At 39.1% G+C, this 25,008-nt stretch overlaps 2 protein-coding genes across 3 annotated transcripts in view; both read right to left on the bottom strand.

The window, feature by feature from the left end:
- STOX1 (storkhead box 1) overlaps positions 1-4,806 on the bottom strand; it is a 46,895-nt gene extending 42,089 nt beyond the window's left edge. Inside the window, exon 1 of the mRNA XM_070752164.1 lies at positions 4,390-4,806. Within this exon, the coding sequence (XP_070608265.1) occupies positions 4,390-4,759 (370 nt within the window). The 5' untranslated portion in view covers positions 4,760-4,806. The remainder of the gene's footprint in view (positions 1-4,389) is intronic.
- Positions 4,807-9,607: 4,801 nt separating this feature from the next.
- Positions 9,608-25,008, bottom strand: part of CCAR1 (cell division cycle and apoptosis regulator 1) — a 36,845-nt gene continuing 21,444 nt past the window's right edge. For both annotated transcript variants that reach the window (XM_070752179.1, XM_070752180.1), the window contains exons 16-25: positions 24,649-24,834; positions 23,192-23,383; positions 22,114-22,347; positions 20,433-20,544; positions 18,467-18,549; positions 16,814-16,960; positions 15,872-15,992; positions 14,408-14,593; positions 10,967-11,172; positions 9,608-10,855 (exon numbers count right to left, since the gene is read on the bottom strand). In XM_070752179.1, coding sequence (XP_070608280.1) covers positions 10,796-10,855; positions 10,967-11,172; positions 14,408-14,593; positions 15,872-15,992; positions 16,814-16,960; positions 18,467-18,549; positions 20,433-20,544; positions 22,114-22,347; positions 23,192-23,383; positions 24,649-24,834 — 1,527 coding nt within the window. In that variant the 3' untranslated portion in view covers positions 9,608-10,795. The remainder of the gene's footprint in view (positions 10,856-10,966; positions 11,173-14,407; positions 14,594-15,871; positions 15,993-16,813; positions 16,961-18,466; positions 18,550-20,432; positions 20,545-22,113; positions 22,348-23,191; positions 23,384-24,648; positions 24,835-25,008) is intronic.

The following is a 25,008-nucleotide window of genomic DNA, read 5'->3' as shown; positions in this document are numbered from 1 at the left end:
TTTCCTTCCTTCCTTCCCACCCTCCGTCCATTCATTCACCCATTCCTCTCTTGATCGCTTAAAGCCGGTCCCTGGTGCAAAAAGGGTTGGGGACCTCTGTCCTACAGGATTGGGTGGCAGAGAAGTTGAACATATGTAAATTTAAAAGTTTAAGAAAGTTTACAAGTTAAGTGAAAGAAACTTCATTATTCATTTATATGTACATGTACATTTCTTCATTAAAAACATGTCTTTCTGCATAATTTAGACTAACTTTGTGAGTTTTTTGAGGGCTGGAACCAATTAAAATTATTTACATTAATTCCTATGGGGAAAAGTCGTTCGAGATAAGAGCTGCTCGACTTAAGAGCCCAGGTCCGGAACGAATTAAACTCGTATCTCGAGGTACCACTGTACTTTAAACCCCTAAATTACCATTTCCCAATCCCTTAACAACCATTTACTCCTCATTATTACTGGTACTCACCATTGAATAAGACACTTAGTGATCCTGATATTTATAAACATAATTATTTATTAACAATAATTTTTTTTTTTGTTATTTATTTGTAAAAATTATTACCGGTAGTTTGGCGATGACGTATGATGTCATTGGGGAGGAAAAACCGTGGTATAGAAAAAAACCCGCAAAGTATTTTTTTAATTAATATTTTTTGAAAAACCGTGCTATAGGCTATTCGCGAAGTTCGAACCCGCGAAAATCGAGGGGACACTGTATATCTTCTTCGGATGAAATCACATGTCTCGCTCTCAAGTACCCGCCAAGCATGAATAAGAAACCGGGTACTTTACTCAGCCCCTAGAAGTCTGTTGAGATAAAACAGGCTGATGGATTTGAGAACCACTATTCCAGATTACCCTGGATGTTTATATGCTACTAATAGCTTCTCTAGAGATGACACAATCTGGAGAGGTTAATATAATATTAGAGAATGTTTAACAGAGCGACGCAGGCCTCGAGATGTTCAGAGCCATCTCCATATTTGGTTCTTCTGCCACAACAGCCCTTTTGTATAAGAACAAAATGACTCCCCACAGAACTCCATACACATAGGCACTATTGCCATTTCAGCAGGAATCCAGGCTTTACTTCACGGTTTTAAACTTTTCATGCTGGTTTATTTGTTTTTTCCCCCCCTGTTGGTTTCATATCCCATTTGGTTTTTACAAAGCTCTTTTAGCGTATTATTTATGGCATGTCTAAAGGCTTTTGATACCTGTTGTTGATGCCAGGATAAGGGATCTTTCAAATAAATATGTTGGCTTTAAATCATCTGTTGCTTTTGATGTTTTTTTCCTCTACGTGCAGAAAACCAACTGGTACATGTTTCCAATATAGTTTTTAAAAGGGATGGATTCAGACATTATTATTATTATGTCAGTACAACAAACGAGATCACTATGCTGGATTTCGTATTTCATCACCAGTCGGGCGCTTCCCAAGCACCTAGGACTGCGTGATGTTTGCCTATCCAAGTAAAGCAGCCTTTTGCAATTGACAGATGGAGATTTTGTCAATTCCGATGGTTTTCAAATGTCCGCTGAGATCTTTTGGCACTGCGCCCAGCGTGCCAAGTACCACTGGGACCACTTTCGCTGGCTTATGCCAAAGTCATTGCAGCTCGACTTTTAGATCTTCGTATTTCACTAATTTCTCTAGCTGCTTCTCCTCAATTCTGCTGTCCCCCTGGGATTGCGATGTCGATGAGCCATACTTTCTTTTTCTCCACGATCACAATGTCTGGTGTGTTATGCTTCAGAATTCGGTCAGTCTGAAGTCGGAAGTCCCACAGTAGTTTTTTGCTTGCTCATTTTCGACCACTTTTTTGGGCTTATGATCCCACCAGTTCTTTGCCACTGGTAAATGGTAGTTCCGGCACAAGTTCCAGTGGATCATCTGTGCCACAGCATCATGTCTATGCTTGCAGTCAGTCTGTGCGATCTTTTTGCAGCAGCTGAGTATGTGATCGATTGTTTCATATGTTTCTTTACAGAGTCTGCACTTTGGATCATCTGTTGATTTTTCAATTCAATTTGTTCTAATGGCCTGTTCTTGTGCCGCCAGTTATTATTATGTCAATACAACACAGCAATTATTATTATTATATTATTATTATTATATTATTATTATTATTATTATATTATTATTATTATATTATTATTATATTATATATTATTATTATTATATATTATATTATTATTATTATTATCATCATCATTATCATTATTATCATTATCATTATTTATTAGATTTGTATGCCGCCCCTCTCCAAAGACTTGGAGCGGCTCACAACAAAAACAGTACAAATCCAATGATTAAAAAACAATTTAAAACCCTTAATATAAAAAAAACCAGTCATACATCTCAGTCAAACCATACATAAAACAGAAACGACCCAAGGGAATCAATTTCCCCATGCCTGAGGGCAGAAGTGGGTTTTAAGGAGTTTGCGAAAGACAAGGAGGGTGGGGGCAGTGTAACATCTTTTGTTAGTTCTGAATTAGTGTTATGGGAATCAGGAGCAGATTCCTCTTACCTGTTGCTACCAGTGATCTACACACGCATGAGGATTCTCACGTGCGTGCATGTGCTACACATGCACACACGCATGTCCCCAGTGTGATTTTGCTTCATTTTTTGCTTCCTTGTACTGGGAAGCAAAAATGTGCCAAAATCTCACAAGGTGACACGCGCGCATGAGAGATTTCAGTGATTTTTTTTTTGCTTTTACGCATTTATCCAGGGATAAAATGTTCTTGATTCACTCGTGCTTGTTGGTTGTCGGAGAGTTGGTTGTGAAGGCAGCACAAGGCTCTGCCCACCCACCCGTACGCTGCCATTTGGGTTCTTTTACCCTCTGTGCATGCACAGAACAGTGAACCAGGAACATTTCACCCCTGAATAAGAAAGAAAGAAAGAAAGAAAGAAAGAAAGAAAGAAAGAAAGAGGGAGGGAGGGAGGGAGGGAGGGAGGGAGGGAGTTTAGTTTAGTTTAGTTTATTTAGATTTGTATGCCGCCCCTCTCCGAAGACTCGGGGCGGCTAACAACAATAAAAAACAATGTAACAAATCTAATATTAAAAAGTAATCTAAAAAAACCAAATTTAAGGACCAATCATACCAACAAACATACCATGTATAAATTCTATAAGCCTAGGGGGAAGGGAGAAAAAATTTTCAATTCCCCCATGCCTGACGACAGAGGTGGGTTTTAAGGAGCTTGCGAAAGGCAAGGAGGGTGGGGGAACTCTGATATCTGGGGGAGCTGGTTCCAGAGGGTCGGGGCCGCCACAGAGAAGGCTCTTCTCCTGGGTCCCGCCAAATGACATTGTTTAGTCGACGGGACCCGGAGAAGGCCAACTCTGTGGGACCTAACCGGTCGCTGGGATTCGTGTGGCAGAAGGTGGTCCTGGAGATAGGAAGGAAGGAAGGAAGGAAGGAGGGAGGGAGGGAGGGAGGGAAGGAAGGAAGGAAGGAAGGAAGGAAGGATCTCTTTGCCGTTATAACTAGATACAATTGCTTTCCTTTATATATACTGCTCAAAAAATAAAGGCAACACTTAAACAACAGAATATAACTCCAAGTAAATCAAAACTTCTGTGAAATCAAACTGTCCACTTAGGAAGCAACACTGATTGACAATCAATTTCATTTTGTTGTCAGCACATCCAACTTTGTACAGAACTAAGTATTCAAAGAGAATTATTTCATTCATTCAGATCTAGGATGTGTTCTTTGAGTGTTCCCTTTATTTTTTTTGAGCACTGTATATACAATAGCTTTCCCTTATATAGTTTACCTTAGACCTTTGACCATCTTTCATTGCCAACCCTCAGAAATGCAAAGCGATTTTATGAATTCTACATTATGTGAAGCGATCTTCAGGTGCCCAAGAGTTAGCGGTCCTTAAGTGTCATTCCAAACGAAAAGCATCCCCTCCCTTCCCGCTCATCTTGGCACGTACGGAGAAAGAAGCCGCCCCACCAAGCACAGGTATGCACCTGAAAACCTCACCTGAGCTTTGAAAACTCAACCAACCAACCCCCTCCCTCAGAACCCCCAAAGAGCGACACCTGGCCCTTCAGCCATCCCAAACAGCCCTCCAAGGCAGTGTTTCCCAACCATGGCAACTTGAAGATATTTGGACTTCAACTCCCAGAATTCCCCAGCCAGCATTCGCTGGCTGGGGAATTCTAGGAGTTGAAGTCCAAATATCTTCAAGTTGCCAAGGTTGGGAAACACTGCTCCAAGGTGCTACTCGCCTGCGCCGGTTCCAAAAGCAGTGCGCGTCCTCAGGATGGGCGTGCGCTTGGGAAGATGGGGTGTGTGTGTCCCGATTAAGGCAGGGCAGGGGAAGTGCGGAGGAACCCCGCGGGGAGCTTCACTCACCTACGGCTCGGATGTGGAAGCCCTTGGGGGCCCGCAGCGCCCTGCGGAGCCAGGCGTCGCGAAGGAGCTGCAGGGTCGCCGGGGGGCCTTGCAAGAGCAGCACGCCGCCCCTCAGCCAGCCCTGAAGCCGCACCCGCCCCACGGCGCGCGCCAGCCCGGCGTTCCAGTAGCAAGCGGCGTTGGCGCGGCGGAACGCCTGGAAGACGGCCGCGCCGCGCGCCTCGTCCTCGCGCCAGTCCGCCTCAGCCTCCTTCCCCTCAGCCTCCTCGGCCTCGGCTTCGCGGGCGTCCCGCGAGCGGCGGCGCAGGACCAGGGCGAGCGAGCCGGGTGCCAGCTGCACGGCGCGGCGGGGGAGCGGCGAGGGCGACATATCTGAGGCGGCTGAGGGGCGCGTTGTGCCCGTCAGCAGCGCCGCCGCTACCAAGGGAACCGAGTTGTTCCTGGCAAGGGGCGGGGAGAAGCTGGCCCGGCTCCAAGCGAGGGGCAGCGGCGGCCCCGGAGCCAGAATTACTCGCCCGCCCTCCCGCTCTCCGAAGCACCTGGAGGAAGGAAGGAGGGTGTGTGTGTGTGACAGGCTGGCCCGCGCTGCAGTGCGCTGCGCTCCCGTCTGCAAGGCGCGCCATTGGGCTCGCGCGGCCTTTTCTCGCGCGGCTGGGCCCCCGCCGAAGCTTCCTGCGTCGGATCCTCGTCTGAGGCGAATCCTAGGCTGGTGGGGAACGACGTTGCCAGCCGATCGAAATACAATAGGTTGCGGTCGGGGAGTGAGTCTTAAGTGAACAAAAAAAAAGTTTACCTCGGCTGAAAGCTAATAGGAGTGATTAAACCTTTAGTCAAAAGGAGTTCGGCGTCTCTTGGAAAGCTACATTGCACGCCGGTAATCAGGATAACGATGCGCGAAGTTATAACTTAAGGCAGTGTTTCCCAACCTTGGCAACTTTATTTATTTATTTAGTCCAATACATAATACACATTGAAGAGAATATTTAGTAATATAACTAAAGAAACGAATAGAAGAAAAGATATAAAAGTATAGGTGAACAAATTTGAAAGGAAGAAAAGATAAATGAGATAAGGAGACAATTGGACAGGGGACTGAACACTGGTGCACTTATGCACGCCCCTTAACTTGAAGATATCCCGACTTCAACTCCCAGAATTCCCCAGCCAGGGAATGCTGGGAGTTGAAGTCCAGATATCTTCAAGTTGCCATGGTTGGGAAACACTGACTTAAGGGAATAGAATAGAATTTTTAATTGACCAAGTGTGATTGAAAGCCATTCGTGAGTAGCTCCAACTTACTCTAAGTACTAGGACCCAGCTGAAGTTAAAGTTGCCAAGTGCATAGAATAGAATAGAAATTGTGAACCGCCTGTCCTAGGAGAGGGGCAGCATAGAAATCCAATAAATAAAATAAATAAAATTAGAACGGAATAGAATTTTATTGGCCAGGTGTGATTGAACACACAAGGAATTTGTCATTGGTGCATTTGCTCTTAGTGTACATAAAAGAAATGATACATTCGTCAAGAATCATTAAATACAACAGTTAATGATTGTCCAGGTTTATATAAGCAAACAAATCAGATACCAGTTTGTATAAATTGTAAAGATAACCATTTATATTGTTTATATTGAAGGAGAGCAATAACGCTTCCAGTGAATGCGAGTGACCAATCAGATTTTTCAAAGGTAGAAGAGCAACTGCCCGTTGGTTAACCACCAGCCTCTCTTAAAGGTGTGAAAAAATGCTGAATAAAAAGCAATTCTAGTAAACTCAGGTGACCTGCTGAAATGATCAAAAGGATGAAACATCCCTGAGAAGAAAGGGCAGGGGAAAAGTGGGGGAGTAAGGTTACTAAATAAAGTATTTATTTCTAAATAAGGAATACTATTTCAATTTGTACTTTACTCTACCCTACTCTTTACTGCTCCACCCCCTCAACAGGAATAGTGAAACTGGAGACAAGCACATCTGTAGGTATTTGGAGATCGGAATTTCTGTTAAGCAAAGCAGTTGTTAAGAGAGTTGTGTCCAATTTTATAATCTTTTTTGTGCCCTGATGGTTAAGCCAATCCATTCCATTGAGTCACACAACCCTTAAACAAATCTGCCTTTCCTCACTGATTTCTTGTTAGAAGCCCTCTGAGAATGTCACTAATGGTAATCACATGATCCCAGGACCCTGCAACCATTGTCAATACATGCCAGTTATCAAGTGCCTGAATTTTGATCACATGACCATGGGATGCTGTTACAGTTCTTTGTGTAAGGACCCCCTTGTAAGCACTTTTTCCAAGGGTCATTTTAACTGATCACCAAACATATAGATGGTATGCTTGTATGTATGAGTGGTTATTTAAATTGGGGTTTTTAAAGATTATTTTTAATATTAGATTTGTTTACATTGTCTTTTTATATTGTTGTTAGCCGCCCCGAGTCTTCGGAGAGGGGCGGCATACAAATCTAATAAATACAAATACAAATACAAATGGTTGTAAGTCAAGCACTGCCTATACTATTTCAGCAAATTGTCTCTTCAATTCTTTGGGATCTCTGCAACAGTTGTTAGTGACTCAGGATTGTCCAGGGCTAGGATCAAAAAGATTATGATGGGATCAGTAATGGGTTTCACTTATCTTTGCTACAGTTCCAGAGATGTACATGTGTGTACTTCTGCGCATGCAGATAATTGGCGATGACGTCTGGGTGATGGGGCAGAGCCTCCCACTGCCACTGCTACCTGTTCGCCCGAATCGGGCAAACCAGTAGCAACCTACCAGTGGATGGGATGCAATGGAAGCTACAGGGTAACTTTCAGTCTCACTGTTGTACCCTATGCCATAGGCTCTTTGATCTGTACATAAAATTGCTCATAAAATGCTGCTCTTAAAAGTGGTTTTAGGACCCTGGAGGTTTGGACCCTTATGACCCTGGTGGCCCTTAAACTCAGAATAATTTGCTAGCTATTGAAGATACTTGAAAAATTTTTAAACAATTATACTATTTTCCTTGGTTTTATTTGTTAAACATACAAGCTTCTCTTTTCCATTTATATATTTTATGTTAATATTTAATGGTTTAAGATTTTTACATGATAAAGTAGGTTTCTGATTAAATTCAATCAAACAATTATTCTGGGAATGCAACAATTTTAAATTTTAATATGGTGAGTAATAATAAATATAACACGCAAACAAAAGTTTTGGAGGGTCCTCCATAATTTTAAAAATGGGAAATGCTCTTGAGAAAACTAGGAAAGATCACTTTAGAGATGCTTCCTACTCCCCTTTTCCTTCTATGGACTTCTTCTGTTTTATGGTTGTCTAGGCTGCAGCTCTGTCCCGTCTCCCAGGCCATTCCCATATCCCATAATATCACCTGCTATACCAGCAGGTACATTAGAAAATATGCTCTTTCCCCTCCCCCCACCCTCCACGCCGCAAAATACTTTGATGACTCCACTAAGTTCTCCTGTCCTTCCCCACCAAGATCAAGAGGCACCAAGTGAAGTTTCCATTGAAACCCCCAGGCTAAAGCTAAGTTTATTCAGTAGGTAAAGTGCAGAGATACATGCTATCAGGTAACCATTGCCAGGACAAGAGTTGTATACCATAATGATTATCAAAATAGCTGACACTAGAGCACAGTGCGCAAGCACTGGAGCGAGGCCCCAAAAAGTAAGGGCCGAGTGGGCCACTCACGGCGGGACGAGTAGTGGATCGGGTGGTGAGCAGGCAAATTGCCTAACTAAGCAATGTCCAGAACAGAAAGAGGTGCATTACATTTAGATAATTTAAGATATTTGAATAGTATACATATTAACTTAATGTCTCATCTATAGAAAGCACTGTATATACTATTTAGAGAGCATCAAAATAAGAAAGTGATAAGAATCACTTAGCACTCCAACAGCCTTTAATCTAAATAAAAGGTTTGCTGGTCTTTAGAAAACAGAAACATTTGGTATGTCATTTTAAAAAAAGTGATTAGAATTTAACAAGTTGAAAAAGTACATAAAGAGCAGCCTGTTTAGCCCCCTCTTCTTTTTCTACTTTTAGTCTTCTGCATAATTCCAAATATTACTGTAAAAGTATAAAACCAGAAAAAAAAAGATCATTCGCATCCCTCCAAGTGAGCAAAATGCTGTTAAAGACTGCATGCATCTCCCTCTCCCCACCCTCTCCCTACATAAATATATATCCAAACTTGCAAAACACTGATAAAGAAATAAAGTCAACATCAATTTTTTGCAAGTTTGTAAAAATATGGTTTAGTGTCTGGATGGCTCTGGAGTGGGGCTGAAAATGCAAAAGGGAGCAGTGAGCTCCCTCCCATATTTGGGTATGCTGGGTAATTCGACAGAAACACACACACACACAAATAATAATGAGCCAGATGTGAAAAATCAACAGTTCTTTGAAATGTAGCAACCCTGCAGGGAGCAATTCTGTGGGCTTTCATGTTACTGGCTTATCCTATTCTGGGGTCTCAGTCCAACCACTTCCTCTGCAGCTCCCCCATTTCTTTACTGCATTTGCATTCTTTAGAACCTCGACCCCATTATATTTATCTTCTTTCCGTTGAATGACTCTTAACCTGTTGCAATCACACCTCCTTGCATTTATTCTCACATTTCCTGCTATGCTTCTCTCTCTTTTCCCATTTCTTTGAGATGTTGTAACATCATCTAAGCTTTTTCCCCCTTTTCCCCTACTACCTGTCTGATTCACCATGTGTTAAAGACTTGGAGATGTTCCCTGGAGATCATTTTCTGGGCTGGACAAGGAGGTTTACCCAATAAATACAGGAAGAGTATGTGAGCATATAACCCTGTATATCAACCTTGTAGAATGGAAACATGTTCCTCAGCATGTTTAGTCAGCATGGGTAAAAGTTCTACATGCCCTTAGTGAAACTTGCTAGCCAATTCTTCAGTGAGAAAGGAAGTTTTCTCCCAGATGAAAGTGGCTGGGGGAACATTACGGACTACCTGACCTCCCAAGGTCATCTTTCAATACAGACTTTCTGTACAAGTTGCTTGCACAAACAGCACTTTGTTGCAAGTTGATGCTCATACAAACCTTCCTTGTGGGAAATGGAGAAAGTGCCATTTGTTTTGTATGACCTGCAGTGTCTCTTTTGATCTTTACATTGTGTTGCATCACTATTTAAAATTTGCTTCCTGGATTAAATAGGTAATAATGTAAACATTATCAGTTTGATTGGGAATGGGAAGTGTTTATTCAAAATGCTTTCACAATCAACTGTCAGTATTGGATGGCAAGGAGCCCAACAGACCAATTTGAGACATTTAAGGCTTCTTCCTTTTATGCTACCAACAATAACTTGGTGTCAATCTGGCAGCTACTTAATTATATCACCTATTCTACATCTAATTCCAAATTTCATATTAAGTTACTCCTTTCATACTGAGAAAACTCAAAATATTTGTCCCCAAGTATACTCTTCCATACCACATTATGTTGTTAACGTAACAAAAATGTTGTGTTACATCTGAAATTTAGATATTTTATGATGTGGTGTGAAATGCGTATAATACCTTCATTTGAAGACAGTCTTAAGAAATTAACACTGGGAAGGTAAATAGCCAATTTAATGAAAGCCAATATAAAACTAGTAGCAATTTTTCCAAATAAAGCATTATACTGACATCTACTGGCCTGGTATGTCTTAGTCAATTGTACATTCTCATAAAATTTTTAAAAAGTTGCTAATATATTAATGTAGGGATAGAACATTTCAAGGATTACAAAATATGCAAAATAAAACAAATATGTTTTCATATAAACCCCAATTTATCAATGTTCTATAATTTCCTTATTCTTTTCCTCAATTACTGTGCATCAAAACAGTAATAAGTACTTCCAAGAAAACTCACAATTCAAAGGGAAAAACTCTGACAAAAATTCAAGAGTATTTAAAAATCTTTACTGGCAAAATTAAGCAGCATGCTATGATTTATATACCCGATTTTTTTAATTTAAAAAAACCTAAATAGTCTGAAAGAACACCTAAGAATGGTATCTCTATAAATAATGTAAATTGTTTGCACTAAATCTTAAAAGGAAACTTTTGGTAATTAAATACTTGCTATTTTCCATGAAGTTGATGAACTTTATTAGCATTCAAACTATAACCAAGTTTACCCTAAAACATTTTGCAATGCAAAATTATTTCCACTCAAGGAGTGTCTAACAAATCGAGGGCTGTGAATTACAAGCAATCTTTTGAAGCAGGCTCACACATTTAAAAAACTTTATACAACCTTGCTTGGACTAAGGTATTTATACTACTAAATTAAACATGCATCACTTTCATACACTCCAGTTTCATGATTTATATTACATTATGTAACATTTTCCCCCCCAGCAAACAGCATGTTTGTCATACGTTTGCTCCATTTTCTTTGGATGTTTGATCTTTATCTTCATTCTTCACATTGCCCTGTAGAAAGAGAAGACAGTGAATCAATGAAAAGCTACAATAACCAAAATTAAGACATTCTGCTTTTCCTATTCCCAGGAAATTTTGTAGAAGAGTTACAGTGAGCTTTACCTTCTTAAGAACCAGGTGTATTTCATCCATAACAGTTGCCAAACCTTTGATGGTCTTAGTCAGCTGCCCTTCAAACTGTAGATTTGTATCTTCTGAGATCTTCAGATTCTCTTGAAACTGGCTGAGCTCCTTTTTAACCTCTTTAATTTCTGTCGAGAGGTTTTTGTTTAAATTCTCCAAACTCAAGATAGTCTTTTCATCGTCATCTGAAAAATGGAATGATTTGTAAACCTTCAATCTGCATCTTTCTAAAAGGTTTAAATGGTTACAGAAGACAAAGGAGTAAAATACTGTTGTGGTTAGCTCTGGCTCAGCTCCTGCCCCAAGGACTGTAGATGTGGGGGAGACATCCACATGCTGCAGGCCTGTTCCCCCCACCCCCGTGGAATCTGCTGATGAAGGCTCCTCTGACCAAGAAGACATGAGTGACAGGGAGGAGGAGTGTGGCAGACAGCTCAGAAGGAGATCAATTCTCTAGCTCCTCCTTGGATTCAGAACAAGAGTTAATGATACAGCCACGCATGAGGAGAGTGATGCATAGGCAACAACAACTGAGAGATTATTATCAAAGAAAATGAGGCCACCTGTGGTTGGGTGGGGCTGTGGTAATTAGTGAGGCTGCTATAAATAGCAGCCTGTGGGTTTGGCCATTGTGGAGGATTATCTGATCGTTGTGTTTCGTGACTGCTTTACTGACTTTGACCTTTTGTGTGCTGATTTTTCCCCGCTTTGAAACTAAACCAGAGCAAAGTGTGTGTCACTTTGTGAAAGAAGAAGGACTGTGAATTGCCTCACAGCTGCAAGCTAAGTATCTCAGAACTGATAAGGGACTTGTACAAATTACCAGTTTGTTTGGAGACCAGTGCTCTTTGCTATACCAAAAGAGGGCTTGGTTTAAGTGAATTTTCATTATAAAGAACATTGTTTTGAATTTTCAAACGTGTGTGTCTGAAATTTGTACCTGTGAATTTGTGGGAGGATTCTACCAGAGAGCCCGACAGAACAAATACTAGGCTGATACCTTAATCTGTAAAACAGAGCTAGTGAGGGGTGTTTTTTTTTTTAAGGACATGCAGAGTGCCTTTGAGTCGGTGTTGACTCCTGGATTAGTCTTTGCAGTTTTCTTGACAAGAAGTTGTTTGCCCTTGGCTCCTACCTAGGGTTTGGGGGGGAAGAACTGACCCTAGGTTGAAATTCTTCCGGTTCGCTTGTGCTCCTCAGTCATCGGAGAACCGGTCGCAAAGGCAGCGTGAACTCACCCTCCTGGACGCCGCCATTTGGGTTGTTCTTTTTACTCTGCGCTTGCACAGAACACAGAATCCAAATGGTGGCGTCCAGGTGGGTGGGCAGAGCCTCACGCTGCCTTCGCAATTGGCTCTCAGATGGCCAACAAGCATGAGTAACCGGGACTGGCCCAAGGTCACTTCGTTAGCTCTGTGCCTAAAGTAGCACCAGAAGACAAAGTCTCCTGGTTTCTAAGCTGATGTCTTAACCCAGAGGTCTTCAAGCTTGGCAACTTTAAGACTTGTGGACTTCAACATATCAGGAAAGACTTAATGAACTCAATCTGTATAGTCTGGAGGACAGAAGGAAAAGGGGGGACATGATCAAAACATTTAAATATGTTAAAGGGTTAAATAAGGTCCAGGAGGGAAGTGTTTTTAATAGGAAAGTGAACACAAGAACAAGGTGACATAATCTGAAGTTAGTTGGGGGTAAGATCAAAAGCAACATGAGAAAATATTATTTTACTGAAAGAGTAGTAGATCCTTGGAACAAACTTCCAGCAGACGTGGTTGGTAAATCCACAGTAACTGAATTTAAACATGCCTGGGGTAAACATATATCCATCCTAAGATAAAATACAGGAAATAGTATAAGGGCAGACTAGATGGAGCATGAGGTCTTTTTCTGCCGTCAGTCTTCTGTGTTTCTATGTTTCAAGTCCCAGAATAGCTGGCTGGAGAATTCTGGGAGTTAAAAGTCCACAAATCTTAAAGATGCCAAGTTTGAAGACTTCTCTCTTAACCTCTAAACCAAACTGGCTCTAGTGTCTTTACTGTCATTATGTCCTTTTTAATTAAAATGACGAGGGCAAGACTATTCAAAGCAATTAACCTGACTCAGTCTATTTGTTAATTGGTGCACGTATCAGAAGTATAGTGTGCATTTGAAAAATATTATACATGTGTATTATACTTTCTTTGCTTATAACAACAAAAAAGCAACAGTAATTCGGGTGTTGCATCTAATGACAGCTAGCAGAAGCTTTTCTCTCTTTTTTCCAACCCAACCTAACCTTCAATTACTTGATTTTTTTTTCATACATTCTTCTTCCAGCCCATTGCCAATTCTTTCAGAGATATAATGCCTTAAGCCTTTCTGAATTAATAAAAAAAATATTCACAGTTAAAATATTCCTGAACTGGGACAGCCATGTTAACAAGGTCAGCCAATGAATAGGCCTAGCAAAGAAATGAGCCAATAAGAGCTAAACACTTCTAAGTCTGGGCAGAGAATTGAAACTGAAAATTTAAGAAGCTTAAGGCTGGGCGTGGCCTACTCTCTATGCTTTGTCTCTGAACTGAAAGCTTGTCTGTTGCTGGAAATGAAACTGCTTGTAACTGTTTCTACATTGAAGAAATAATATACTTATGTTATTGTAAGTGTGTGTATGTGTTGTGATTCAGTCTGAGGCTCCTCATGGAACGGCTGGAACTCTGCCGGCTCCATGCTCAGAGGGGGAGGACGAGGAACAGGAGGAGGAGGAGGACCAGGCAGACGGGGAAGAGGAATGTCAGGACGAGGAGGAGGGAGAACAGCCTGAGACCCCCAGGGGGGAGCTCTCCCCAGCGAGTAGCCTGGAATCATTAGATGAGAACGCACAAGCCATCATAGATATGAGGCAGAGAAGGGCAGCACAACGAAGGGGACAATTAGCCAGGTATTTCCATCCCTAATAGGCAACAGCTGGGTTTGGGTGTGGTTCTCCTCAGAAAGGTTGAAAAGGCAGGCCCGCACTTCCTGTATTGTGGAGAGTTATCTTTTGGGAGTCCTGTGACCTTGCTTCGATCCTTGGCGTCTCTGATTCTGGCTTGTGGCCTCGAAGGCTGAAAACTTGGGGGAGGCGTGGGTTTTATTATCTACAGTGGTGTGTGTGCCAGCAAGAAGCCTGTTGTATTGTCTGGCCGTCGTGACTCTTCTGTGAAGCTTCATAGCATTCCAGTTTGTAGGAACAGTTTTCGTTATCTGTGTTTGTTTTCAAAGATATAAAATGACTTTGCTTTTTATCAGCGTGTCTGGATACTCTTTTTAGTTGGTGTTGGCATCTGGGGGAACCCAGACAGAACAGTATGTAACTATGTTAATGAATCCAGTTGAATTCAGTGTGTGCTTCTGGAAATTGATTTTTCTGCAACAAACTCTGGTATTCACGCTCACCTGTTTTTGATTCCAGTGACTGAAGTTTCTGTTCCATTTCAGCTCGTGCTTTTTCACTCTTCTCCAATTTATGCAAAAGACTCCCCACATCCACCATGGCTCCATTATAGACAATGAGGCCAACATTTTCTTCTGATGTTTTGCATTCTTGTTTTATCGCAGGAGATGGTAGAAGCAGCCTGTTTCCTATAGGAGTTAAGAATAATCATTATTACAATTTAGTACAACCAAATTTTATTTCCAATAAATGCAATAAAATGTTTTTAACCTCTATTCTATCCCAGGCCTACGCAGCTTGAAAACAAAGGAGGAATCCATGCGCTGTTATTTCAAAGCAATCTTTTTATATATAAAGTCTCATTTTTACAAGCCGAAGATGCATGTGAGATAATCTTGGTAGCTTCTCAGTGAGGGTAATTAAGAGATAACAGTTCCTTGGCTAGGCTGCTGCCAAAGATCAAAGCTACTTGCGCATTCCTTCATGAGATAAGGAGTCTCCAGTTTCACAGACTTACTTTTACAGCTTCCCAGCATCTATGCAGACAGGGCATTTTTACTCCAAGGATTTTAGCAGGAAAACACCAGGTGGCTAGCATAACCTGGCTAAAACCTCAAACACCATCCAACTCCATTGCAAAATGTTGAAACTGCACCCCGAATTACCCATAGTCCATCCTTATATACCTATAGGAAGTGGTCAACGATTCCTTAGAGTTACAAACTACTTCCTTTTTCCCATACAAGCATTCTTGTTTTTTTCTTAATTTTCTAAAGCAGGCATCTAGCAAAGGCTCCTGATCTTCCTTTTCCTCCTCTAAGTCAGACTTTACTGTCATTGAAATATCTGCCACCTCTGGTGGTCCTTAAGGTTCATCCAGGTCTATTTCTCCCTCACTCTCACTCTCTGCATCAGCTGGCAACACCACTGGCCCAGAGTACCAAGATGGGCCTGGCTCACCCTCCTCAGAATCTATCATTACCAGAGTTGGATGAGGAGCACTCACAACAACCTCCAATTAATTCAGTTTTATATATTTGTCTTTCTGTTTATTAAAAATATATTTTTCTTACTAAAAATATAAAAACATTATTGATATTTTATTCTTTTGTTGTTACATATCTATTCTTAATTTGTATATTCAAATGTCAGGAAGCTTAATCCATGTTGTTCATCCAAAATAAACAGAAAATCTTTATCGCTATCAATAGTCCAGATAATTTATATTTTATTTCCTAATTTTTCAGTTTGTTTTAAATTTTTTAATATCATACTTTTTCTACATTTTTTAAACATTAAAAATGAATAATCTTTTTATATGTAATGTCCTTTCAATTTCATGAACTACTGAAACACGAAACTAGAAGCATAACTTAACAGCAAGACAGTGATAACCGTTACAAAAAAATTAGCATACTGAAAGTATTCCAGATTTGAAATATCTATTAATAAAAAAAATATGCTACCGAATAGTTCTTCCGATGGAGTTTCCATTTCTTCTGGATTTTCTTCATCTTTAGAAGTATCTGTCAGTTTTCTATAAAAGCAAGATTCACGAAGTACTACTTTACTAAGTAGTTTCTTAACCTAAGGTTAACAGAAGAAGACAGATTATTATTTTAAATAACTATGTCTTATTCAATAAAGATATTACAGAATAAGTACAACAAACAATTCACACAATTTTTAACTTGAAATGGGTTTATTTTTTACATAAAATATTTTTCTCATAAGAGTGGTCTTCAACAAGACCACAGGTAGTGTTCAGTTAATGATCTTAATTGAGCCTGGCAATTCTACCACAGAGTAAAACAAATCATTAAATGGGAAACTACATGACCACCATTTTGCTTTCAGCCTGGAAAAAGACATGACTAGTTTCACATCTTTTGGCTTTTGTCTCCTAACCATTCTCCATTCCTTATGAATGCTTGAGTTGCTTACACTCTTGTACACATTGAAAACAATGTGATCATACTGTAGCCTGGGATCCATATGTGCTCTAACCAAGCACCTTACAGTACTTTCTCTTTTTCTTCCTCTCTGCTTATGTGATGTGGGTGGGCAGAACAGAAAAACCAATCCAAGTGATTTTTCTAGGTAATTTCTCCTTTGCATGATCCTTTCCTGCTGCTGGAGTGATCACATTGCTTTCAATGCATTCATTGTAAACAAACAGCTTACAATCATTTTCTCTCCAATCAATCTGTTCATGTGTATGTGTGTGTGGGGGGGGGGACGACCCAGTGGTCAAACACAGGGTACTGGCATATTGATAGTAATAGTGATCATATGACTAAGGGGCACTGCAAAAGTCATAAATGGTTTTTAAATGGGCTACAAAGCTATTTTTTTCAACCATCATAATGGTTGCTGATGGTCAGGAAGCAAACATTACAATAACAGACCTGAGCTCTTGAGAGGTGTAGTCCAAGCGTGTACAATATCTCTTCCAAATCTTTTTCAAGAAGATATGCACAATGGCATTGATCAAAATAAACAAATGCCATCAGAAGATCTCGATTAGTAGTTATCATCTGGGTCTTGTTTCTTTCCTAAGAATACAGATAACCATTTTTGTTTATTATTTACTAACACTTGTTTATTGAATTAGTTTATAATAGGAAACCTTACTACAATATTATAACAATAACTACTATTAAAGAGCTAAACAATGAAAGGGCTCCACTTCTAGCAAAAAAAAATTCATCAAATTCAAGCGGGAATTGTTTTCTTATACAGAACATATTACATACATAGCAAGGCAAGCTATTTAGTGTGTAGGTTTTTTTTGGAGAAAACACCTTTATTGAGAAAATAATCAAAACCACCCAATAGCAACGAGACTGAAATATAGCATAAAAACAATTTAATAGCATATTAGCAGCCGGCGAAAAAAGTAGAGGGGGAGTTAGTACAATCCTTTTTTAAAAAACATTTTTGGAGGGGATTTTCTTAAATATCTTTTCACAATCTTCATACTTCCATTTTGATCTTCATTCTATAGAGTTTATTCTATGCATGTTTATTTATTACTTTCCATTTTATTTTATTGTTTGTTTTATCAAATAAAAAATAAAACCTAGAAAAAAGTGACAGTCCAAAATGTTTTTTGCAAAATGTTCAGAATTCTTGCCTGCCAACTTAAAAAAAATAGCATTAGGAATTAACCTTACTATTTTCTGAAAACAAATTTATAACATGAACTATTTGCAGGCCATTCCATGTGAATAGAGAAGTGCGTTCATTTTAAACACAAATTTCAAATGAAACAGAATTAAAGCACACCCCTTAATCATATAGCAACAGGGGGGTCTCTACATCCATGTGCCAACATGAAGTATCATAAAAGACCAGGAGTCCCCAAACTTGGCAACTTTAAGATTTGTGGACTATGCTAGCTGAAGAATTTTGGGAGTTGAAGTCCACAAGTCTTAAAGTTGCCAATTTTGAAGACCTCTGTATAAGACAATCAAGCACTCTCTTATCTGAGGTGCAAGTCTGACATTATTGAGTCCAGATAATCAATAGTCTGCAAACCCTTCTAGATTTGAGAGTTAATCAGCCCAATGAAGTAAGGCACCCTTCTCCAGAAACCTTATCCACATCCCTGAAGTCTGCAAGTTGAAAGGAATTCAAACTAGGACAGAATGGTCACCAAAGTTACATCACTATGGCCTCCCCATACTGGAACCAAAATTGTAGATCAAATAGAAATAGAACAATTAAAAAAATAATGCAAACTAATAATGGAGTTATATCTAGCTGCAGTATTTTGGTGACAGAAAGGCAATGTAAAAGTATTAAGCCTGACAGAGGCTAATATCTTCTAGGAGTAAGGTGCCAGCCCAGAACTAGGAAGCTGTGAGTTCTAGTCTTGCCTTAGGTATGAAACCTGTCTGGGAGACCTTAGGCTAGTCACTCTCAGCCCAAACTACTTCACAGGATTGTTGTCGTCGAGAAAATAGGAGAAGAAAGGAATATTAGGTACAGCCATCACCTTGAGTTACTTGTAAACAATAATAAAGATGGTATAAAAACCAAATAAATAAACGACATACCTTATCTTTAGAAGCTCTCTCTTTGCAATGTCGATTTCCTTCCCTTCTGTCATCTCGTCTGTTCATTTCCTCATCATCCCTATCTATAAAAACAGATAACTCAAAACTTCTTGTGCTGTCAAACTATGTAATTTTAATTTTTTGTATCTGTCTATTGAACAAATAGCATCAGAACTAAAAGATACAAAAGGAAAAAAAGAAAAACTCTTGGATCTGTGATGTTTAAATATGTGGGCATTTACTTTGGTTTTTTTAAAAATAATACAGTAATAAAGAGCTTAAGAGACCCAACAATTAAGGTTTGATTTTAAAATTAATCATTGTCATAAGGTCTTGCATATGTATATTGTGAATGGATTTTTCAAATTTAAATGTGTATTGTTATCCATTATGTAGTCAAATGGGTCAGAAAAATCTAGCAAAAACTTTGTCCATTCTAACAAAAATCTTAGGAATTGGAACACATCTAATTAAACTGTAATGTATTTTTCCATATTGTTTGCAAGGTTTCTTCACCTAAACATTTACATATACAGTAGTGTTTTCCTCTGGAACCAGCAAATTGGTTCCAAGATCTAAGAGAAATTTTGTGTGTTTGGAGGTCACTTTCACTTCAACAGCCCTCTCTCTCCAAATCTCAATAAACACAAATGAAGATGACCTACTAGCAGATCTCCCCTCAGATACACCAATGAACAAAAATACAATCAGATGTATGATAAGGTTCACAAGAGAATATGAACTTTTACATGAAACATTCTAAAAGCTGTTCCAGTTTTCCCAATATTTATTTGTAAAAATGTATTCTTAATACAAATTACAAAATGGGTCAAAAATAAAAATAGCCAGAGTATTCTGCTGACACTTCAATTTCTGTGCCAAAAATATTTTTATTAATTAATGCAGTATTTTCCCCCTATTCCTTAAGTTTGATTTCTGGTGTGCTATTATCTGTATTCATTGCCTAATAGTAAAACATTTCATCTAGATGTTTTAGCATCTTTTTGGATGATAGGCATATTGTTCTAAGGGCAGAAACATATAAACAGTGCTTCTTTTCCTTTCTTTAATTTCTTACGCTTACTACTTTCTTTCTCTGCTTTATGGGACATTGTTTAGAATAGAATAGAATAGAATAGAATAGGATAATTTTATTGGCCAGGTGTGGTTGGACACACAAGGAATTTGTCTTTGGTGCATATGCTCTCAGTGTATATAAAAGAAAAGATACACTTGTCAAGAATCATGAGGTACAACACTTAATGATTGTCATAGGGGTCAAATAAGCTGAGTTTGCGTGAAACTTGACTTTGGTCTTCACACCTGGCAAGTTTAAGGCTTGTGGACTTCAACTCCCATTCATAAGATAGCATGACTGGTGGAGGAATTATGGGAGATGAAGTCCACAAGTCTTGAAGCTGTCAAGTTTGAGGTTTATAAACAGTATTCTGCTACACTGGTATTTTATTGAACGATATAATACTACACCATTTGGTTCACCTTTTTCCTTGTTTTCCTCCTCTAAAATCTGGGTGCACCTTATATACCGGTGTGTCTTATACACCGAAAAATACGGTACATATTTCTCAACTTGCTAAAGACTTTTTCCTTACAAAAGGAAAAAAAAGTCCTGCTAACATCATTTGCAAAACAAAAATATAATAGCTTTTTAAAATTGTTTTAGCTCAATAATGTAACTTTTCATTGTTTTTATATGAGATTTTTATGTTTGCAAGTTGCCCAGAGTTACTGTGAATGAGAGTTGGGTGGCCATAAAAATGTTCTTAAATAAATAGAATGCTAAAGCACTTTTTTCCACATACTAGAATAAAATAGAATTCTTTATTGGCCAAGCGTGATTGGACAAACAAGGAATTTGTCTTTGGTGCATATGCTCTACATGCAAATATATCAGAAAACTGAAAGTTCTACTTCCTTTTAATTAAAAAAAATATCTTCAACATACCATCATCTTCATCTTCTGCATCTTCTGCTTCCATTGGATCATATTCTTCCTGATTATTGTCATCTTCTGTTTCATCATCATCCTTAGCATCATCTTTCCTTTTATCTTCCCTCTGTAAATAGCCACAAAATATTAATCCTATCTATGACTGGGCACGGGGGCACTGTGGCTCAGTGGGGGGGGATGTGGTGGCTCAATGGCTAAGACACTGAGCTTGTCAAACATAAAGATTGGCAGTTTGGTGGTTCGAATCCCTTGTGCTGTGTAATAGAGTGAGTTCCCGTTATTTGCCATAGCTTCTGCCAATCTAACAGTTTGAAAGCATGTAAAAATGCAAGTAGAAAAACAGGGGCCACTTTGGTGGGAAGGTAACAGTATTCCATGCGCCTTCAGCATTTAGTCATGCTCGCCACATGACCATGGAGATGTCTTTGGACAGTGCTGGCTCTTCGCTTAGAAAGGGAGATGAGCACCGTCCCCTAGAGTTGGGAACGACTAGCACGTATTTGTGAGGGGAACCTTTAACTTTACCTATGATTGGGAAAAACTACACTTTTTGGAGTATAAACACACCTTTTACTCCCCAAAACAGGGTGAAAACATGGGTGCACCGAATGTAGCCCCACCCAGCCACCCGCACCCTTTAGTCTCTGCATCGCAAATTTACCTCCTTGCAGCAAACAGTGAAGTCCAGAGCCTGATTAGCCTAAGCAATTGAGTATCAGCCTCCAACACACAGCTAAGCAATTGAGTATCAGCCCCCAACACACAGCTGATTCAGAAACAGGAAAGCCACTACTAGAATTGAAAGTGAAACTAGCTGGAAGGAGTCAAATTGCTCCGAGGTGGACTGCTGGCAATGTTGGATGCTGAAACTGCTAGGAGGTAAGTCAATAACTATAAATCTATATTGTCTATAGATTGTTCAAATTATTAGATTTATTTTTTAAAGGCTGCTTTATTATTGTTTTACACAACTTAACAAAATGAAGAAGCTTTTTAAAATAAATGCTTGATCTGAAGAGGGCCAGTGCTATTCTATCTTCTTTTTAATAGCAGACTATAACTATACTTCCAGAAAGCCATATCAAATTTAAAGGTTTGTAAAAGTATAATCTGAAATGTAAAAGTATCCCTTTTAATATTAAGATAAGACGGCTGAGTTAAACTCCGAGTTAGTCATGTTTGGAGTACCGTAGATCTATTTAAATAATTGGGAGAAGTTAGTGTGACTACATTTAAGAAAACTTTCTGGCATTAATATTGCCATAATGTACATTTCTCCAATTCTTTGCTATTCCTATGGGTCAGACATACATGCACAGAAATACACAACAGGCAAACAGAGAGGCAGAGGCCTTTTTTCCTTCCCCCCCCCCCCAAAATTAAGGTGTGTCTTATACTTTGGTGCATCTTATACTCCGAAAAAATATGCATTTAACCCTCCTTGGACCAGTTAATGGCATGCAAATAAAGTTCTAAAACTCTCAAGTTCTTAGCAAACAAGCAACCATTGCTTTTTCTTATAAAAGGGAAAAAAATCACTTGGGAATTCCTACCAAATAAAATCTGAAAATACTTACTATCAATATCAGCTTAAGTTGGTTTCGTTAACATGTATGTGAAAAAAGAAGTAAAAACATACAAGAGGCAAATTGTTTCCCAGAAACATGACACCAACCTTTTTGTCATCTCTATCATCTTTTTTATCTTTATCATCTCCAGATTTTCTCCTTTTGGGCTTAGGGTCATCATTTTCGTCATCTCGGTCTTCCTTTTTCTCTTTTTTTTCATCTTTCTTGTTCTTTTTATCTTTTTTATCTTCCTTATCCGGAAGAGACAACAATGCTTTGTAGATTCGTACACCAAAATCCCTCTGGAGCATTTCATTGAAAAGTTCTGCAAATAATGAAACCTGAAGGAAGAATATTGAAAAGAACCAGTCATTACTTTTTTTATAGGTATTCCTAATGGCTATTCTTTTAACAGCTTATGATGGCTTCAGAAAAAGTGATTTATGACCAGTCATGTCACCTCTGTGGTCATGTGATAACAATTCAGATACTTGGCAACTGGCTTGTTAATTTTAAAACATTTTGCTGTCACAACATTGTGATTTGTGACCTTTCCAATTGACTTCCGACAAGTAAAATCAATTTGGGAAGATGGGTTCGCTTAATGACAGCGTGACTCACTTAACAACCACAAAACTGCTATGCACCTAATGATTGCAGTAAAAATCTTTATAAAATCAGATGTGGTCACATGACTCGTTTAATGATTGACCACTTAGTGACCAAAATCCCAGTCTCGATTGTGGTCATAGGGTGTGGACAACCTGTACCACCTATTACCATACTTGTAAAAAAACAGAACAGTCAAAATTAAACAGATATTGAACCACAGTTGTAACAAAACCTGAACTTCTGTGTAGAATCTTTTCTCTCTCTCTCTCTCTAAATCTGACATCAGGCATGCTCTTATTAAAAACAAAGCTGTAGAATAAAATTAAAAATAAGAATAAAAAGAATTCACCTTTAGATTAAAAAAGAAACATTAGTCTAATGCAGTGTTTCCCATCCTTGGCAACTTGAAGATATTTGGACTTCAACTCCCAGAATTCCCCAGCCAGAATTCTGGGAGTTGAAATCCAGGTATCTTCAAGTTGCCAAGGTTGGGAAACACTGGTCTAATGTAATGGAAACAGATAGAAGTCAAACATCTGAACTGCTGAAATACCAAAATGAGGAAAGAGTTACCTCAAAGGAATGTTCTTTGTTATCTTCCAGTCTGTAATCCAGAAGAACACTAAGGGACATAATACTGCAGTCAAACTTCCCACTTTTGGCTGCCCAATTGGGATGCACGATGATGGCAGGTTCATCGGGTAAAACGTATCTTCTCTCTCGACGCTGACGTTCTACTTCTTCTAACCGTTTCCTCTCTTCTTCCTAAAGAACGGAGAAAACAATTTGAAGGTAAACTTTTCATGTTCTATGACCTCAACAAGCAAAAAGAGAGAGAGAGAGAGGGAGAGAGAGAAAGAGACCGTTTTGGCCTACCACCTTAGTGAGAAGGGAACATTCAAGTAGGGCATTCTCTGTGTGGATAGCAATGTAAACGATAAAATAAATCCGGGTGTATATTCAGATCTTTATTTAGCAATAAAGCACCTGCACATTGAAATAGTAGTAGTAGGAGATGTCATACCTGGCTCCTCCAGAGTAATTCTGGGCATGCCTCTCGAGATTTTGGTTCCTGTCTTTGAGAGTAATTGGAGGAAAAATGGACCCAGAGTCAGGCCTTCTCTGGGCTGAACCTAAGGCTGTGGGATTCTGTCCCTCTGGAGATGAATTTGGTGTCTTGCCTAAATAAATGGGCTTTTCGAAGGCTGTCAGGATGGTTTGGAATGACTGGGCTTTTAGGAAAGGTTTGATAGTTGACTTGCAGGTTTTAAACTTTTGTTTGGATTTTTATGGCAAATTTGGACAATTGTTCTGACATTTTTACACTGCTGTATTTCTGGCATATTTTTAGATCGTTGCATGTTTGCTTATTGGAATTTAGCAAGATTACTCCTAGACAACATAAACTATTTGAAATGAAGCAACAAAACAAAACATACATTATGTTAAAAAGTATGATTAGTATAGACATTGCACTAGCATTTAGACTTATATAAAGCTTCATATAGTGCTTTACAGAAGTCTCTAAGCGGTTTAGAGTCAGTATATCACTCCCAAAAATCTGGGTCCTCAATTTACTGATATCAGAAGGATGAAAGGCTGAGTCAATCTTGAGCGGTCAGGATCAAACTCTGGACAGTGGGCAGAGTCAGCCTGGAGTACTTCATTCTAACCACTGTGCCACCCTGCAGGGATTTATATTTACATTATAATTTATATTATAAAAGAAAATATAATTGACTTAGTTCCTTTTTATGGTTTTTTCATCCTTGTTGAAGATATACAAATATTTACATGGAAACAAATACCTTTCCACCCTGTAGTTTTATCAACAGGAACCAGAGAGAGGAGCACCCACGTTACAATTAAGCCCAGGTTCTGGTGATTTTTAAGAGTTCAAAGACAAAGCAAGGCAGGAAAAGGCTGATTCTGACAACCTTGTCCTTCTTCTCTCACATACTTAACCATTAAAACTTATGAATTGACACATAATGGATCAGCACATAAACATTAATTTGCTAGCTGTCCACCTCTTTGTCATCTTCAGATTTCCTTTCTTCTTCTTCCTCGTCCTCTTTTTCAGATTTCTCCAATTCTTTCTGTTCCTCTTTCTGCTCCTCCACTTTTAGTTGTTTTGTTAGCCGGGCTATTAGCTGGGATTTCAGACCTTTCGAGCTAAGAGTCCGACTTTCTAATTCCTTGCGTAGGTCATTCACCTAATTGATTTAAATACATAAATTATATATGTACTGTTTATACAATCAGGCACCTTGAGGAACATATCCTCATCCATTCTAAAATATAATGGAATTGAACTTTAGCAAGTAAACAAAAAAAAATTGATTACATTTAAAGTAGCCCCTTAAAAAAGTATACTTTTTAACATTTCA

This window comes from Erythrolamprus reginae, chromosome 5 (genome assembly GCF_031021105.1).
Source record: "Erythrolamprus reginae isolate rEryReg1 chromosome 5, rEryReg1.hap1, whole genome shotgun sequence".
NCBI classification, from domain to species: Eukaryota; Metazoa; Chordata; class Lepidosauria; order Squamata; family Dipsadidae; genus Erythrolamprus; species Erythrolamprus reginae.
Note: the sequence above shows the minus strand (reverse complement) of the source record. Positions and strands in the feature narration are given on the sequence as shown.